This window comes from Herpailurus yagouaroundi, unplaced genomic scaffold (assembly GCF_014898765.1).
Source record: "Herpailurus yagouaroundi ecotype Mexico unplaced genomic scaffold, PumYag 182, whole genome shotgun sequence".
NCBI lineage: Eukaryota > Metazoa > Chordata > Mammalia > Carnivora > Felidae > Herpailurus > Herpailurus yagouaroundi.
Genome location: NW_024412413.1, coordinates 24,412,107 through 24,431,958, shown reverse-complemented (window position 1 = coordinate 24,431,958; position 19,852 = coordinate 24,412,107). Strand labels below are relative to the sequence as shown.

The following is a 19,852-nucleotide window of genomic DNA, read 5'->3' as shown; positions in this document are numbered from 1 at the left end:
CTATGTTCTTCTTTTCTTGATCATACCTGTCAAACCTCTGGAGATCCCTCAATTTGGGATCTATAACTCAGAATGTGATTTATATTATCCCTTCCGTCCTGAAAAGAATGGGCAACAAATGTGAGGAAATGTGTCAAAAATGCTTACTATCAAAAATGATGATTAGCACCTAAGGGCTAAGAAAAACATACCTAACAAAATTCTAGACCTGTGTGGCCAGTAGGTGTTACTGATGATGGATTCAATATGTCAGAAAAGCACTTTGCCTACTTGTTGTTAAACTTACATTTGGAAAGGCAAGATGGTGGGTAGTGGAACAGAAAGGAAGGAAGGTAAAGTCAGACTACCATGATTATTTGGGTTAATTCTCAGTGGTGGTGGAGGTATAGTCCATTTGAGCAATGACTACAGCAGGAATATAATCTAAAAAATATTGTAATGGCAGTAATAATGAATTTGGCCAGACACTATATTTAGCACATTATAACCATTAGCTTTTTAAGTTTTTGTAATCTTAAGAGGTAGATATTATTATGCTTACATTACAGATGAGAAAGTTAAATGTTACTAGTAAGTTAGGAACTATGATTCAAACCTTAGTCTGTCTAATTGCTCAGCCCATATGCGTTCCACTAAACTGCCTGGCCTGTTCACCATTTGTCTCCTCTCAGATTAGTCTCTCCTCTAAACTGATAGCACTCAAAAAAGTTTTGCCATATATCAGTGGTCATGGGGAAACGATACTTTATCCTGACTTATTGTAGTAGTATGGTAGTTTTTAGATGATCCTGCATACTAATTATAAGTTTTTCATTGACTCATTATCATTAAAATCTTGACATCAGACTTATAGCTCTTTATAACACTCTAGGACCTTTGTGACTAGGAGCATGTTTTTGCCCACACTTTTGGGCTTATTTGACCAATTTTTAGGATGGTGATTTTTTTTTTCAGTGTACTGAACTTAGATCATTTTAACATGTTTATAAGCATGATGGGTCTTATGTATGTCCTCATAACATGTTTGCAATACTTTTGAAAGACCAAGTATACTCTTGATGGTTTCCACACCAGATTGCTGCTTTAGAACATCATAGATTTTCTTTTGGCATAACAGCATTGGGTGGTAATGCTTGATACATTTAATTCTTCAGAACAGACACTGTAATGCTCCAGTGCCTACAAACATTTGGTGTTCTCATTATTTAACAGCATTCTGTTCTCCCTCTAACTATTTAATAATGCACATGTAATTTGGTATAGTCTCTGTAGGATGTAAAGAAGTGAGAAAACCTCACTTTATAGATTATTTTTTGTATGGATGAGTAACTTGCCTGCTTGTTAATCTTCACAGGGGAGATGACTCTGTGAATATGCCTTTTATTGTAGCTGTTTTTGCATTCTGTCTAGGATCTGCTTCTTGAGTTTTGACCTTATTGGTATTTAAGTTATCTCTGATAGGGTTCTTCAGTCTTCAGGTATGTTGGAACTTTCAACCCTTTGGCAGGTGTGTTTTATTACAGCCTCTGGGCATTTGGACTGATAAGATCATATGTGTAGAAAGCAGCTCAATCTTATATCACTCCCAGGGGTTCTTCCTTGGTGAACCTATCTCTCAGGAGTCATTGGTGCTTCAGTTTTAATGAGTACATCAGTACAATAAGAGACACAGCAATTCTTTTTTTTTTCCTCCGTCCTCTTCCTCTCCTCTTCTTCCTTTTCTCCTCCTTCTCCTTCTTACCCACCCTCCTCCTCTTTCTCACCCTCCTCCTCTCATTCTCCTTCTTTTTCTTCTAACCTATTTCAAACTGTTGAGGTTATTAGTGCCTTTGAAATAGTTTCTTGAGTTATTCATGGAAGTCTTCAGAGAGGAACTCCCACTTGAGACGGGGAAGTATGGACAAGCCTCCGAAGCTAATGATGTGTCTTCATTGCTTTCACTAGTTATCGCATGTTGATAGCACAGAAACACCAGCAGAACCCTAGTTAGAGCACAGGAAAAAAGGTCTCCTAGGGCTCGAAAAAAAGAAAAAAAACCCAACAAACTGAAATGTAGTTTAGGAAAAAAAAACAAGGAGGAATGATTTATAAGCAGATATTTGATAAAAAGTGGAAGGATGATTTTATGGAGGCCTCACATTTTGAAGATTGCAAACATCTCCTGTTCCTCCTGTCCTTCTGATTGTCCCATATAGCAGATGCCTTTGCAAATTTTTATTCCAGAATGAAAGCTCCATGAGAGCAAGGCATGTGTTTGTTTTGTTCACTTGTATCTCTTCCATGACTGGCAGAGTGCCTACTACTGGTAAGTGCTCAATATATATTTTAAAAATATATGACTAAGACAATATGTAGCTGCCGTCTATTGAATGCTTACTCCCTGCCAGGCACTATGCTAGACACTTGACACAGGTTAAAACAGTAATACTCAGAGGTAAATATTATCATCCCAATTTTAACAGAGATTGAAAAGTAAGGCCTAGAGGAGATAACTGTCTTAAAATAATATTACATGAAAGCTTCCAGCTTCCACCTTTTCCTTTTCCTTTGCTTTCTTAACTTCTTTCCTGGAAGGAAGCTCTTCCCCTTTCAGTCTTTAAGGAGAAAAAGATAAAAGCCAAGCTCATGAATTCTTGTAGGAAAAACACAGAACAGGAACCTTACAATCTTTAGGGCGTTATATGTAAGAGTAGGGGTCGGAGGCATGCCTTGTCTGGATCATGCAGGACTGTGCGTGGGTAGAGGAATGGGGAACTGAGGGAAAAAAATGGGCGCAGGACAAAGTGGACAAGAGGGTGAAATTGGTAGGGTAGAAGAGAGCTCCTGGGGAGTTAATAAGAGCTCTGTCACCTAAGTGTTAGATTCTCTTCAATGTGTGGTAGGCAAGAAGAGTGAACTTCCTGGGGGGACAAGTGGTTCTCTCAAGGTGGCCATGTGCTGGGTTTGACCAGAACCTCCAGGATTTCTAGACATTTCCATCTACTTCGTTGTATATTGAAAGATGTCTCTATGACCATAGAACGTAACTGTGCTACTATTTCCATCAGGACCTCCCTGGGCTCACGAGGACCCCAGGCTTCTTTTCTTAGGCTTATTTATGTTCTAGTCTCAAAGGTTTCTGTAGTCAAATTAGCAGCCCTCAAATCTGGGTCATTGCCAGTTACACAAGATGTGATGCCCTCTGGCAAACTATCTGGAAGAGGCACTGGATTTGAAGAGTGGTTGTCTCTCATGTCTTCTAAGGGCTTAAAACAAGTTGATGCCCTCAAGTTTACTTTTCCTCCTTTGTAAAGTGTGAGTAATAGCTATCTCTACTAATTTGTAAGGTGTTATGAGAATCAACTGAGATTAAGATCCATATAAGTGATTATTAATAAAGTTAATACCAGCCATTTAGCTTTGAAAATATTTATCAAGCACATATCACACAACAGGCACTGTTATAGGTCTGGGTTGATAACAGCAGACAAAATGGACAAAAATCTCTGCCCTCATGGAACTTGCATTCTCGTGGCAGGAGACAATCAATAAACAAACAAAACACATCAGTAGATGATGAATGCAGTGGAGAAAAAAGAAATGTGGAGATTGGGATCACCAATTTAAATAGGGTGATCAAGGAAGGCCTCCTGAGAAATTAACAGTTAAGCAATAACCTTAAGGAGCTGAGGATGCAAGCCATGGGGATATCTGAGGGAAGAATGTTCTCGACCAACGTGAACCACTGGTAGGGGTTTGCAGAAAATCCCTTTGTATTGCTTTAATTTTTTTCCAGTGAGGCAGGAAGCAAGGTCATTGACCTGGAAAGGACAGGGAAGAGGTAATTCCTAACTTTTTTCTTTGCCACATAGCCAATTGACCACTCTTCTGTCACTTCTAACATTGGAATGTTCCCTGTGTCCCTCCCTCATTTCCATTGCTACCACCTTAGTTGAAATCAAATCACAATATCTGTGGTGTAGCTTCAGTCTCTCAGCTACCAACCTTAATCTTTCTTCTTCTCCTTCTCCTCCTCCTCCTCTTCCTCCTCCTCCTCCTTCTCCTTCTCCTTCTCCTTCTCCTTCTCCTTCTCCTTCTCCTTCTCCTTCTCCTTCTCCTTCTTCTTACAGTACTGTAGGTATTTTTATTGAAAAATGTCCATCCTTAGGAAGGCCAGGCTGGCACTGGAATGGTGGCAGCAACAGGCCGGGCCCCGGGAGGTGATATTCCACAGCCTGGTGGCTTTGGTTTATTAGCAGCAGCCACCAGGCAGGCTGCTACCCTCCTCTTTCTATTACAATCTGCTAACTCTTCCTAAAATACCAGTCACTTTTTGTTTGTCCTGCTCAAGACCCTTCCTGTATTCCTTATTAGAAAGGATGAAGGCGACTTACAGAGGGAGGGCTTCAGGACTCCAGAAAACCCCTCCTTGTTCAGCAGGACTGGCCATGTCATCTCACCGAGCCCTGACTTGCCATCCTGACTCCTGCTTCCATACCTATCCTTGCACAGACCAGTTCTGTGACCCAGGAGAAACCACCGGACTTTCTGTGCCTTATTTCCCTCCTCTGTAAAATAAGGATATCATGGTATGTAACTTTTAGGGTTGTTTTTAGGATTTGATGAATCTATCAGAGTAAATTATATAGAATAGTTCCTGGTATAGTATAAGTAAATGCTCAATCAACCTCAGCTATTCTTATTCTAACTACCTCAACCCCCTTGCCTCCTTCCTAATCAAATCTTTGCTCTCCTTTAAGACACAACTGACATATCTTCTCTTGCATGAAGTCTTTCTTGCACATCCTCTCCTCCCTATGCTGATCTCTCTTCTCTTTCCCGCGTTTTGGCACATAACCAAGAACTCCCTGTAAATATGAGTCTAATACTCCAGGGTCAGAATGCTTCATCTCTTCAGCTAAACTGTGAACTCTCAAGGGCAAAGGTAATACCTCTTAGCCTCCTGTGGCTCCATTGCCTTGCAAGTTGCTGTACTATCAAGTCCTCAGATTTTACAGGGGCCATTCACCTGTTCAACTTGTTGAAGAACTAAATTCCTTTGTTATTTTACCAGAAGCATGGATTCCTTCTTTTCTGTGTGCCCGTTTCACAGTGTATGGCTGAAAATCTGCAGCCTGGTTCCTGACACCGTCACTTCTTCTCCGGGGACCTCGTGGCAACTCTCTGCTCTTTGTGGCCATTTTTCAGTGCTGTTTTTAGTTCCACTCCCTTTTATGGCCTCATCTTCCTTTCCTCTGCACCCTCCAATATTAGAAACCTGTCTTTCCCTTCTCTTAAGAGAGCACTTACCCATCCAAGCTTCTTTGTTTCCTCCTTTCGTCTCTTTCCCAAGGCACCTCTGCTTTGAAGAGGCTGCTGAAAAGGAGTAGATTATTTCATCTTTTATGATCAGCAAAAGAAAAAGTAGGAGGCTTCATAAGGAAAATTGGCAAGATCTAAAGTTATTTGCATTTCATAGGAATCAAAAGTTTTCTAAGTTTTTTTTTTCTTTTTTTAAAGAACTTTCAAATATACCACAAAAATTTGATCTGAACGTTGAAACACCTGCTGCAGACCTGGGGGCTTTGAATTTAGCAGCTTTAGTTTGGGACCAAGACATTCTCTGAATTAGAAAGTCTTTTGCTACTAGTTGGCTTGCTGCAGCATTTCATCCCCCGGTATTCTTCTCTTTCCTTTCAGAATATAGCCACGCCAAAGAGCTCATCTGTGTGCCCGTGGACGTGACAGACACTTTGCGATGTTTTAGACAGACTTTGGAAAAATCCAAATATGATAGCAGATCAATCCGACACAGCAGAAAATTGCTTTCGTTATTCCTTGCACAGACACAAGGTAAAATCCTTGCTCTATACCCCTTGCTTTTTATTGAAGGGAGAACACGACCCTGTGGCTCTACCAGATTCTGCCGTAGACCCCTCCTTTCCCCCACTTACATGCCCACTCCCTGCTGCTCCTCACTTTCTTCCTCTTGTCTAGTGGATCACATCTTCTCCCTCACAGTTTATTCCTAACCAAAGACTGTTTCACTCATCTGCTTTCATGCTTTCTGTGAAACTGGCATACTCCTTTGAGTAGATGCAAGAAGAATATTCGTTAATTTTTTGATTCTGTACATCTATGTTCTTACCCTTCTCTTTGCAAGTATGGTGCTATAGTCATTTAAAAAATTTCTTTCGTAAGTAGATGAATTGATTCATACTGAATTAACTAGAACTCTACCAAAACCCTACTTTATCAGTGTCAAGGAAATAGATGCATTTTAGCATAAGCATCAATAAGGTTTCTTATTAATACCATAGATTTTGATCTTAGAGATTTCTTTTAGCTCAAAACAAGATATTCACTATCATTGGTCACATCACATTTATTTGTTTCCTGCCTCCTCAACATGTATTGATTTGTGAGCCCAATCAAAGCAGGGCTTTGAGTGGTTAATTGGTAACTCCAGAGGGGAAGAATGTACTCAAATTTAGGTGGGGAAAAATCTTGACTTATGTATGTTTGGGTTATTAAAAATGTGTTAAAAATACTAATATATGTTTACAATCCTTGCTGTTTAAATGTATTGGAATAATAAAAATAAACTTCAAGAATAAACTTAAATTAATAATCTTAAAATAACTATATTTTAAAGTTATTAAAAACAGATTTAAATGTATACCTAATATGCTAATATTTACTGAACTGATCTTTCAGAAATTTGACCAATTTTATTTTCTTTACAATCACTGACAGAAGTTTTACTTATGTGTGTATATATGTGTGTATGTATTTTTTGTTGTCGCCCCCACTTCCCCCCCCAAAAGCACTTGCCATAGCATGTACCCACAGGTTTTGGTTGTATTGTCTATAGACTCATATTAAATCAGCTCTCCATATCATGTCTCAATTTCTTTCAATTATGGCATATATTAATAATGGCTAAGGGCATGAATAAAAACAAGCAAATACAATTCCTAAGAGTGGATTAGACCTGTTCACCCTGAACCTCACCTGCTATTAATTCTCAGCAGTTTATCCCAGTCCTCGGGCTGCAGACTTCAAACTTCACATCGGCTTCTCTTTCTCTGCAGCTTTCGACTACTTCCCCTAGAATAGTTTTCCTTTTTTTCCTGTGTGTTCTCTGATCTTATAAAGAGACTGATTCTTTTCCATTTTCCCCCCTTAGGTCAGAACTAACTATGTGTTCCTTCTATCCCAGAGGTCTCTACCCCAGAGGCAAACTAACATCTTACTGTCAGAAGCCCTTAAAAAAAAGGCAAACACAAACCGTGTATCTTCCACCAATCCCCACGAGAAGCAAAGCATTATCTCAACATCACTTTCTGGCACACTGCCCCTCCATAGTGTTCTTTACGAAATAACATGAGCAGAGAGCCTGTCCACACATACTGGGCTCCTCAGAAATGATACTAGATGCTAAATTTAAGGAAACGATGTCCCTCAAACTGCAAAGAAGTCTCACATATATGCAGAATTTTTCCTTTTCTTTCCCTGTCCATTTCCTCTACCTTTCCCCTCCTCATCACTTTCCCTTCTTTCTCCTTTTTGAATTTCTTTAAAAATGTTTTTTTTCCCCATGACTTTAGGAGATAAAGGAGGAATAAACAATGAGAAATTTGCCACTGGAAAGGTGGAGTTTTGCCTGGGGACAGAAGAGATGCATATGCCAACACCCCCTGACCTCTCTCAGGAACACTTTAGAGTTTTCAGTTCAGTGGAAAAAAGTAAACTTCCCTATTCACAACTCGGACTCGTAATTTCCTCTTATTATGAAACTATTGGTAAGATTAGTGTGATCTTCTGCATTAATGTTGAGATTGCATCTGGGCCTGAAATGCTACCTTTAGAAGTCAGATAAGAGAGGGGCACCTGGGTGGCTCAGTTGGTTAGGCTTCCGACTTTGGCTCAGGTCATGATCTCATAGCTCGTGATTCTGAGCCCTGCGACAGGCTCTGTGCTGACCGCTCAGAGCCTGGAGCCTGCTTTGGATTCTGTGTCTGCCTCTCTCTCTCTGCCCTCCCTTGCTCATGCTATGTCTTTCTCTGTCTCTCAAAAATAAATAAACATTAAAAAAAATTTTTTTAAGTCAGATGAGAGAGCTTGAATATAGAATCTTGTAGGCAGTGATGGAGCAGTGTCTTCCAGCTCCTCCCCTTCCTCACTTTCCCCCCCTGGCTGTCACCATGGTGAGATGCAAGGTCACTCTTCTGCTGATCCTCCTTTGACTGAATCTGCGAACCGCTTTTTGGAATGTGACCACTGTTGTGTTTTGTTGCTCTGCCCTAGCTGATCACACTTTCTTTGTCTTTCTGCTTGGTTTGGCTTTGCTACAAATTCATCAGTATATATGCAGTGCATCTTGTAGACCCAACGTCCCTCCCTCCCCTTTTTATAACAGACATTTAGTAATTCCCCCTTTACTCCCTGGAATGAAATGTATATTTAATATAATCTTTCTACACATGTTATTTAAAACAATGACTATGAAGCTCTAAATATAAAATAAAGGGTACACAATGCTATTTTATAATAAAAGAATCTATTTGTGGCACTTAGGTGCTCAGGCACTAGAAAGTATAATGAAGCAATCAGGTGTTCATATCCTGTGTTCTTGAATCGCCATGAATGTTATAGCTACAAATGCAGACTGATACCAGTTTATTGTATTGGTGATGCAAGTACTGTCAGCACTGTTAATTTTGGTGACAGTGGTTTTCTAAAATGGCAAATAAATGTAGGTAAAACAAAGCACTACAGTTAGTGGTTGCATTTCTGGGAAATTCAGAGCATTCTGAAAACATACAAAAATGACCTATTTATGTGTAAAATGCAGTTAGAGGTTAGACTCAGACAATTTATATATAGGTTCCTCACCTTTTTTCTTAATTGTGGGGGAAAACTTCTGTGCATTACAGGCAATCCAGTGTCTCTGTTCTTCACTTATGAAATGCCGGGAGATGCCCCATTGTGACAACCAACAACCTTCCTCAGATTTCTAAAACACCCTGTAGGAGACAGCACTGCCTTCATTAAAAACCACTGCCATGTTGGTTGGGTTTTCTTTTGTTTTGTTTTGTTTTGTTTTGTTTTGTTTTGTTTTTGCTAGACATCTCTGAATTTCATTGGAGATTTATGCATTTATCAGAAACCACTCCCCCACCCTGTCCAAATTCAGATGCTATTAAAGATGTGCTTTTTTTTGCACTTGGGCAAAGGGAAAAATCTGATATGCTGTGATCTTGTCACATCCCTCCTTAAAAACAAACTCTTCAAGGCTTCCCATCTGCTATGGAATAACATCCACATTTTCCCACCAGGCATCTAGACGCCTCCATATAACCCTACCACTATCTCCTTCTTCACACTCCCAAGAAAACCATAGTCCAGCCACCCACATCATTTCCATATACACCCCGCCCTTTCTCTCTTGCACGCCTCTTCTGAATTTCTCTTTTCCACCATTTCCACCTGTCTGACTCTTATTCTACCTTCTCCATGTTTCCTATCTCTTAGATCCAGTCTCTCACTCCACTATGTAAATAGAATATCATTTGCTCTCTTTCAGTATACGGATCACGAGACATGTGAAGGCAGTATTAGCTTGCAGTTTGCTTATCTCCACAGTTAAGGAATGATGCAGCTTAGAATATTCTTGAGACTGTAAGGAAGATATTTCCTAGGAACTGACATTTGTTCTTTTGCTTGATTAAAAATACAGATGTTCTCCAAGCCTGCAATAAAAGAAGTCTTAAAGTTCAGGCATTGCATGAACTGGGAAGCCTTCTCATCTTTGCTGAAAAGAAAAGGTAGATTTCTGGGAGCCAGTAGAACAAGGGAAAACTTTGGTTGTTTGTTTGAAAACATTTATAATTATTGTGAAAAAATACTGTTTTTCATGAATTTTAGTTCTTTGATTATATCCCATTGCTACATTTTATTCTTCAAATGCTACCTGAGAGAAAAAGTTATGAGCATAAATGGTATAGATTCATTCTCTAACATCTTAATTAAAATGCTTCTTCAGTGCATTTGCTTTCTCTTTTGGAAGCTAGATTTAATGACATAGATCTCAGAAAACATATTGCTTGATCCTCTGTTTCTCTTCTAGGGCTGCTTTTAAGTGTTGGTGCCAAGCTCTTGATGACATATTCAGGAAACAAGATGTGCTGCATACATGGAAAGAGTTTGGTAGCTCGCTCACCAATGCTACCAATAGCTATTTACCTCCAGGTTCCAAAGATTATAGTGAGGAATTTCTGTCAAATGTTGGCATTTGGGGATGTTTGCAAGGAGCGGTCATATCAGCAAAGATAGCTCAGTGAGTGTCACAATGGGGTGAGCTTCCTTTGGTGGGGTGCCTACCTGTCCACGTAGAGCACCATGCCTCAGACACATGGGATACGTGGACAGCTATGTCCATACCATACAAAGTTATACACTTTCCTTATTTGTGATGTGTATTATCTATGGCCATCTCTTCTGCCTATAACCCCCTCCCCCACAGTGTGGGCATCACATGGACACAGATCTTTGCTTGTTCACCAGGGTCTCCTGAGTGTCTGGCATGGAGTTGCCATTTAATAACTACTTGTGGAACAAATGACTGAGCAAGTGATCAGTTGGTATGGGACCAAGACTAACAGTGTGGAGGCAGGCCGACTTGGGCCTAATTCGAGAGCCCCCTCCTAAATCTGGGGTCCTTGGCTGGCTCCTCATTCTCTCAGTGCCTCAGTGTTCTCATCTACAAACTTGTGGCAAGAATTACGTGTCACACCATATTAGTTTGCTAGTGTTGCCATAATGAAGGACCAGTTTGTGGGGAAGTTATTGTCTCATAGTTTTGGAGGCTTGGATTCTTAGGTTAGGATGTTGGCAGGGTTGGCTTCTTCTGAGGCCTCTCTCCCTGCTTGTAGCTGGTGGTCTTCTCACGGTGTCCTTACATCACCCTCCCTCTATGCATGTCTGTATCCTAATCTCCTCTTCTTACAAGGACATCAGTCATGCTGGATTAGGGCCCACCTTAATGACCTCATCATAACCTACTTACCCCCTTTGAAGGCCCTATCTCCAAGGACAGTCACATTCTGAGGTTATTGGGGGTTAGGACTCCAAAATATGAATTTGGGAGGGGGACACACAATTTAGCTCATAACACATATTGTATTAGTTTCCTAATTCTGTAACAAATTATCACAAAATTAATGGCTTAAGACAACACAGATTTATTATTTTACAGTTATGGAGGTCAGAAGTCCTAAAATCAGTGTATTGGTAGGGCTGTGCTATTCTCTTGAAGGCTCTAGGGAAGAATCTGCTTCCTGGTCTTTTCCAGCTTCTGCAGGCCTTCTGCCCTCCTCATCTCACAGCTCCATCTTCTTTCTTCAGGATCAGCAGCCTATTATCTTCCTCTTTCTCCCTCCCTCTTTCTCTCTGACCTCTGTTTCTGTGTTCATCTCTTCTTCTATGACTCTGACTCCACTGCCTTTCTCTTGTAAGGACCATTGTGATTACACTGAACCCAAACTTAATTTTAATCACCTCTGTAGTCTTTTTTTTATTTAGGGCCAATATAAGGTCAATTTTATTACTTTCTTTTAATTTAAATTTTAATTAGCTAATATACAGTGAAATATTGGTTTCAGAAGTAGAATTCAGTGATTCATCACTTACATATAAACACCCAGTGCTCATCACAAGTGCCCTTTTTAATATCCATCACCCATTCTAGCCCATGTCCCACCCACCTCCCTCCAGAAACCCTCAGTTTGTTCTTTATTGTTAAGAGTCTTTTGTGGTTTGTTTCCCTCTTATCTTTTCCCCCTTGCTTCCCATATATTTATCTGTTTTGTTTCTTAAATTCCATATATGAGTGAAATCATACGATATTTGTCATTCTCTGATTGACTTATTTCTGCCATGAAAGCAACATATTCGTAGTTTTGGGGGATTAAGGCATGGATCTCTTTGGCAGGGAGTGGGGAGTATTATTCAGCCTGCCACACATAACATATAACACATAACATATGTGAAAGTCATCACAGTGTCTTACACTTAGTTAGCACTGACAAATATTTTAAATACTTGAATAATGTGAGAAATTTTAAAGGTATGGAAGCAGTAGAGGTACAGGTTTCTTTCACCTCTCCAATCACATTTTTAGCTTTCCTATAGAGTATGGTGGGCAAAAACATGCATGGTATTTTGATCTACAGAGAAAATTTAACAATTTATATATAAAGAAAAACTTCCAGAAGAAAATTAGCCAAAATGTTACCAGCAATCATGTTTAGGTGGTAAGATTATTGGTGATAATTTCATTTTATATATGTGTGTGTGTGTGTGTGTGTGTATATATACATATATATATGTATATATATATATATAAATTTCTGTATTCTAGATCTTATATGACAGCATAGCACTCTTAGAATCACAAAGACTATTTTAATTTTAGAAAATCTGTGAGTATTAGAGATGTATTTATATAAAACTATTATTGGAAAATTGTCTATGAACCCATTTCTTTTTGTTATTTAGATTTATTAAGATCTCAGAGGTTGACGAGAGAACCAACTGTTGCATTTTGTCTGCATTACTCTTTCAGGTAACACTTTATGTATAGCTTTCTACAGTAATGGCCATTCAGTCAGGAAAAAAAAAGTGCAGTGGCTTATCATATTCATAAAACTCATAGGTAGGAAAATCGCAAGGGACCTTGATGAAATAGCATAAGCCTGTCTTTCCTTCACTGGCTGAACCCCTGCGGCATTTTCATCTTGAATATTCAGCAGGGTCTCTTTCTCCTTTAGACTCCGGAAGGAGTTTTGCAGATAGGGAAACTGAGTCTCTCATCATTAGTAAGACTGTGTTGCTAGTGAGCTGCGAAGCCTGTCTGTTTGACTCCAAATGGTTGCCTTAGGTTACCTCATCTCTAACTAAAGTTTTCCTCTATTGCATGATGTGAAGTATACCATATAATGAAAGCAAGAAATAAGTTGAAGACTACAGAACTATAGTGTTGGCAGCTCTTAGAATTTTGGTTTGACTTCACTGAAGAAGAAAGGAACTTTTATCTGAAATACAAGACATTTTGAGATGCAGGGATGTAGCCAGGGGCCTTTGCAATCTACTAAAGGTTCTGTTTACTTTGAAGGGTGGACACCCTTGTTCTGTGTATCAGACGAGTCTGATAGTTTATGCAATCTGGGTAGATGAGATCTCTGGAAAGCCTTCTCTAATATAAGGCCAGACTTTTCACTTTTCTTATGTTCCATGAACCTCTTGCTTGTGCTTTAAAGACAGGAGGTGGAAGAGGCAGGTGTGCAAAGGGAATGATAATCTGATACCGACTCCTTATATACTGCTTGTTCTTGAAGAGAATGCTGTTCATGTTTTAGAAAATAAGCAATTGGAAAAATTAAATTTTTGCTTACTATGGACATACTTTTTCAGTAATACTATACCTAAAATGAAAGCTGGTGGCATTTATTTTAAACACCTGTTAGGGGCGCCTGGGTGGCGCAGTCGGTTAAGCGTCCGACTTCAGCCAGGTCACGATCTCGCGGTCTGTGAGTTCAAGCCCCGCGTCAGGCTCTGGGCTGATGGCTCAAAGCCTGGAGCCTGTTTCCGATTCTGTGTCTCCCTCTCTCTCTGCCCCTCCCCCGTTCATGCTCTGTCTCTCTCTGTCCCAAAAATAAATAAACGTTGAAAAAAAAAATTAAACACCTGTTAATTTCTTTATGATTTTAAAGCATATTTGTAAAATTAAAAACTTAAACAACTGTGTAGTATTTTAGAGTAGGTACCTAATAAATTTAATGAACAATCTGGTTAAAATTCTTTTCTGATATATACATTAAAATAATTTCATAATGCATTTGTCATCATTTAATGTTAATTACTTAACATAAGAAGCACTCCTAACTGTAAAATTCAAATTTGTGTACCAGTGTTGTTTCCCAGCATCAAATACAATGTTGGTCATATAAATTACCTAAGACATACTGGTGAAATTAGACAATTCATCTTTTTGCTTAATTCAGTTAAAAGTTCAGAATTACTGCTGCCTAATTTAGACTTCTGAAATAACTTGTTATCTCCTCTACTTGTAGACTGGTATAGCGGAAAGAACATATTTATTTTGATTTAAATAAGTGTGACTTAATCTTCTTTCTGCCGCCATTAGCTGTGTGAGCTCAAATAAGTTAATTGTTTAAGCCTCCATTATATCGTGTGTGAGGTAATAATCTTTCCTTGTAGGGGTAAGGTAAATGAGGAGTAAATGAGGTAGTGTTTATAAAGAATTTACCAATAGTGGCCAATACAAAACTGACCTCAATAAATGATAATATAATGATAATTTCTTCTGAAAATAATAAGTATCCAACTACTGTGGAATTTAAAAGGCCCATCTTAAATTATAAAAGCATTTGAACCCATAATGATGATAATATTAACAATAACTACCATTTATTACAAGATACAGTCTGCTAGGCATATGCTAAGCACTTTAGGAAGTAATCCACATACTTATCTTTCTGTTTCAGTGTTAAACATGCAATTTATTGCTCTTCATTTCACCTGTTTCCATTTTCAGGGTTTGCTCAGAACCACACTTCCACACCCCAAAGCAGAACGTTGCTATGCTCAGTATGAAATCACTCAGCTTCTCCCAGGCATCGAGCTCTTCTCGGACAGATACAGGGCTGACATTTGCTCTGTAGTTGCAAGTCTGTATTACGTTATACGTGAACTGCACTTTGCTAAGCAAAATCTAATAGTAAGTAATATGTAAAATCAACAAATCTCAATTCACTCTGGTATTTTTGCCTTATACTTTATGCCATTCAGATTTTGCTGATGGTCTCTCAGTCGTCATTTAACTCTTTAACCCTATATTCAGGATGTTTACCTGTAGCTCAAAATGAAATATATTAATTCATATTCCTTCTTTGACATCATTGTTTGCGTTTCATTTTGGATACAAAGTCAACGTCTGTTGGTTTTTTTTCTCTTTTTATTCTATTATTTTACCTTTTTTTCCCCTCTTAAGACATTTGGGGAAATTGATTTAGAATGTTTCACTGGTCTCAAACAGAGCAGTCTAGTGTACATGTAACTCATTGCATTAAGTCATTGCAGGTCATATCAGTACCAAAGCTGCGAGTATTTCTTTGTTGAGATAAGTTGATCTTTGTGTTTCTTGTCTTCTCTCTGTTAAGGGTACATCTAGGTGAACAGCTGTGAACTGAACAGATTCTAGCTGTGAAATAAAAGACAAATACTTCTTAATATCCTAAGACATTCAAAACCCTCATGCAATTCTCTTTTCCTTTGGGGAAATAAGTAACCGTGTAGATCATAAATTTGAAGTTGGTTGCACTTAAAAAATAAATTAGTATTTCTACCTGTTGGTCATTATATATTTTTCTCCTTTATTTCATTTTTCCTATTTTCTTCTCATATGCTCTTTCCTCTACTTTTGTATCTCTTCCCCACCATATTTGTTTCTTAATTCCTATTCTTTCTCTTTTTCTCATTCTTTCCTTTTCTTCCATAGTTTTCATACCTACTTTCTTTTTTTCCCATATATTTTCTATTCTCTTGTTCTGAATTCATTCTCTCTTCTTGTAGGGAAAAGATTTATTGCCCCCTGATATGAGTTATTAAATTATAAAGCCACGGGGCGCCTGGGTGGCGCAGTCGCTTGAGCGTCCGACTTCAGCCAGGTCACGATCTCGCGGTCCATGAGTTCGAGCCCCGCGTCAGGCTCTGGGCTGATGGCTCAGAGCCTGGAGCCTGTTTCCGATTCTGTGTCTCCCTCTCTCTCTGCCCCTCCCCCATTCATGCTCTGTCTCTCTCTGTCCCCAAAATAAATAAAAATGTTGAAAAAAAAGAAAAAAAATTATAAAGCCACATATTAAAGTGAAGAGATTGATAAATGCTTTTAACACTTGGCATATTTGGCAAGAAATTGTTTATTATAAAAAGATAACGAAATGGTGCTCCTCTCATTGTTAAGGGGATTCATTTCTGGATTTAGAAAATAGTTCTATCCCCTGGGTAACCTTTAGCTGCCTAGTCATATTCATATATAATACATATCACTGCATTGGAAAAGAAATGAGACTTTTTTTCTCTGAAGCTTAAGAAATTGAGAACATTTTTCTGAATAATTGAGCAATTGGCAGCAATAAAGTGGTGTGTTTTTATTCCTTACTAAAGAAAAGAAACAACCTAAAAGGTAATAGCCAAATCTTATTGTTTTGTGCTGCATTAATTGTAGAAAAAGATATTGTGTTATGTTTGTTGTGCATAATTGTAAAAAAAAAGTATTATGTTTGAAATCATTTAAGACCAGTTCTAAACCATTTAAAAAAGCTATTGCTATTAGCAGCTGCCGGTTGACTGACAATTAGAGGTTCCTTAGCTGAACTTGCACCATGTAAACAGTTTCTATTCTGTATTATACTACCCTCCAGAAGAAGCCCAGTGGGCAAAGAGACTGCTGTCACATATAAAACTTGCTATGAGACCTTTTGCTATGGAATCATGGGAAATAGTTTGATAAATAATGGGGATCCCAAAAGTCCTCTTTGCTCTATCTTTCTTCAGTGGGGGAAGGGCCCAGTTGTAGGAACTTCAGTTTTCAGTTGAGATCAGAAGCTGTTCAGAAGTCTAAGCAAACACCTATCCCCTCAACATCTGACTCTGGCCAGATGGTGGCTGGGATCAACTCAAATATTGATAGTTTGCAAGCTTTCACCCATGAGATTTCAAGAGGAGTTGAACTTTGGGGTTAATTCTAGGCAAATAAAAATATTATGTGAAGAGTACGTGTGGGTAATCAGTAGACTATCTGCTCTGTGGAAACAAGGACCGGTTAGATTTTGTTGTCATTCAACAGTGCCTGCCACATAATGGGCATGCTATAAAATACTTTTTTGCTGATAGAGATAGTCCAGTTGAAGACAAATAGCAGCAGCCATTGAGATGAAAGAGTTGGGGACATGGACGTGAGTTCCTTTGCTTTGAATTTTGAAGTTATTTGATAGCTTATTTGCTAGAATGTTTCTCCAGGCCTCAGTGATTCATATATATGTTAAGTTAATTTTTTTCAAGGAAGTTAATTGGTTGGATTTTCACTTTTCCATGCTTAAAGACATTCAAAACCTAGGTTTTGGGTACCAAGCGGCATCTAAAAGTCCCCCTGGTGGCACTTTTAAGTTCTCATAAAATCATGAAGCTTATGCTAGGCAGATTGTTTCATTTATGCCAAATAATAGAGGATCCTAGCGTGACAAAATCAATTGCTCTTTTGCATAACATCTCCTACATTAAATTTGGCTACATTTTATTTTTAGGTTGTTAACTTGATAAAACATGTTCTAAATCAAAAAATGTTTTTACCATTGGTAGATTCTGCCTCTCCTTGCATTGTATCAGTATTTTGTTTCTGGAATTTGCCAAGACCTAGTCAGAAATCTAGAAGCAAGGATCCTCAAGGTATGTCACAAACTTTTAAGATATTTGATATCCTTGAACTATAAAATATTTTCATAAATGAATTTGGTTCTAATACTCGTAATAATAAGCTGATAATAATATGGTGTACTGACATAAAAAAAAACCTGCCCGTTATTATAATAAAGTATGAGAGAGAGCTAATTAGAATGGTTAGATCGTTTTATGCTTGGACCACGGTAAGGTGAGGAAGAGCTACACACAGGAAAAAGGCTCACCCAGCATCAGTCAGCCTGGAAATCACCACTTCTGAAATGTTGGTCTCTGGGTGGAGACTAATGAGTCAGTTTTCTGAATTTTCTGTGAACTTCTTGCTAAGGATCTTTATGTATATCATGATATGAGAGAAGTTTTCATTGCATAGGCAATTGACATGACAAAACACACAGATGCTGAATTATAACTAATCCTGTAACCTAGAAGTCAGGTGAATTTCTCTGCCCTCAAGAGTCATATGCAGTTGGCTCCAACCCCATGTGGAGTGGGTACTTCAAGCACCTCATTTTCTCTGCCCATTTTCCTACTTAGCTGTGGTCATAGTCCACTTCTGCTGAATCCATTTTGTAAGTGGATCACCTCAACATGCAGCAGATTTGCTCCCTGTTCTGCACCTCCTCATTTTGACTATGGAATTCAGCCCTAATTCCCATTTTACACACACACACACACACACACACACTCTCACTCACTCACTCACTCACTCACTTACACACAGACATACACAACACAGTCACCCAAGGCCTGTCTTTTTGTATTGGACTTAGTAAAAATTTGGAACACAGGAAAACTTAAGTTGAGGCAAAAACAAACAATTTAAAATAGAATGTTTGGCATGTCTGAGTTTAAAATATTTCTTAGCCAACATCTCATGCTTTCGCCTCTCATCCCATGGCTTAATCAGATGTGTGCTGGTAAATGTTTCACACCTCACTCTAAAAAAAAGCCCTGATTTGTAGCATTTTCAGTTTCCATGGTACAAATATTCCCCCTACGGCTGACTTCAGCCTACCAACAGGGCATTACTGAATGTGGAATTGAGACAAGATGTGCACAATTTCCTCTTGTCCTTGGGAGTAAGTGGGCTCCAACACACCACTGGCTTACCCCTCCTTGTCCCTTTTTGGAAATACCTTCTACCCTTCTTCCACAAAGCTTTCTCATTTTATAATGAGAGAAAATTAGACTTCCCTTTGAACTCTTCTCTCTATCTGGATCCTGTCTCTGGGCTGTGTTTTCAGACCCAAATAGTCCATTGCATTCTATCTAAATAAAGACAATACCTTCCCTAAGAGGAATTCTGGTGCTAACTATTAAGAGAATATATTTTAACTCAGGAATAAATGATTTTTTATCAGCATGAAAATTTCTGGATCACTCTTTCTGACCTAGTGAACTCTTAAGAGTTCTCCTGCTTTTGATTTCCAGTGACACTTTTTTTAAAAGCTGCATATAACTTTTCTCTCTCTGTCTTTTCAAGACAGTGCTCTATTCAAAATTGCAAAATTCTTGAGGTTAGGGCCTGTATCACATTCATCTTTTAGTTTCCTATTGTATATTGAGAAATAAATTCATATATTGATATTCAGTAATTAATTATTGAATTGAAATTAAAATCTATAGACATTTATCAAGGGCCTACTGTCCATACTTTTTAGTGTTTAGTGGGAACTCACCTAGAAGATACTTGGTAAACATTTATTGCTTTACCTCTGAAACAACATTTATTGAGTATCTCCTATATAAAAGCACTATGTTAGTAGCTAATTAAAGAAATGTAACCCATGGTTCTTGCTTATAGGGAAGTGAGAGACAGGATGTATACACAAAACAATATCATGTGCATCTGCCCCTTGATTGTTTCCAAATGAATATGATGAGCACTGTCTTCTGGAGTTTGAAAGAGGGAAAATGGCTTTGGGTCTCTTGATTTTACTAAGTAGGTAAGATTTGGTGAAGAAAGCAGAAGTAACTCAGCGGGAGAGGAAGAAGGGAACATTCTGGGCAGACAACAATGTGGAAGATACGGAAATGAGACAGCATTGACTCTAAGCATGCAGTGGTGGTTGAGTGAAGCCAGAGAGGAGGTTTTGAGTAGGGAGAAGGTTGTATGAGACTCCCAGAGGTGCATGTTGTGGTCCATGATGTCCATGAAGGGGGCCCAGTCCTGACTTCCAAACTGAAGCATAATGTGGAGGCTGAACAGTGAGAGAAATGAGGAGATTATGAAATCAGAACTAGGTAACAGTTTTATTCTGGTCTGTCATTTAGAGGCAAGAGAAGCATGGAAGGGATGCAGTGACCGTTAGTAACGTGTCAGAAGGAGATC

At 38.6% G+C, this 19,852-nt stretch overlaps 1 protein-coding gene across 3 annotated transcripts in view; it reads left to right on the top strand.

The window, feature by feature from the left end:
• The window catches only part of CFAP54 (cilia and flagella associated protein 54), a 292,859-nt gene that overhangs the window by 162,227 nt on the left and 110,780 nt on the right, over nt 1–19,852 (top strand). For all 3 annotated transcript variants that reach the window (XM_040491156.1, XM_040491155.1, XM_040491157.1), the window contains 7 exons: nt 5,680–5,832; nt 7,590–7,784; nt 9,722–9,809; nt 10,112–10,321; nt 12,541–12,607; nt 14,600–14,782; nt 17,422–17,508. In XM_040491156.1, coding sequence (XP_040347090.1) covers nt 5,680–5,832; nt 7,590–7,784; nt 9,722–9,809; nt 10,112–10,321; nt 12,541–12,607; nt 14,600–14,782; nt 17,422–17,508 — 983 coding nt within the window. The remainder of the gene's footprint in view (nt 1–5,679; nt 5,833–7,589; nt 7,785–9,721; nt 9,810–10,111; nt 10,322–12,540; nt 12,608–14,599; nt 14,783–17,421; nt 17,509–19,852) is intronic.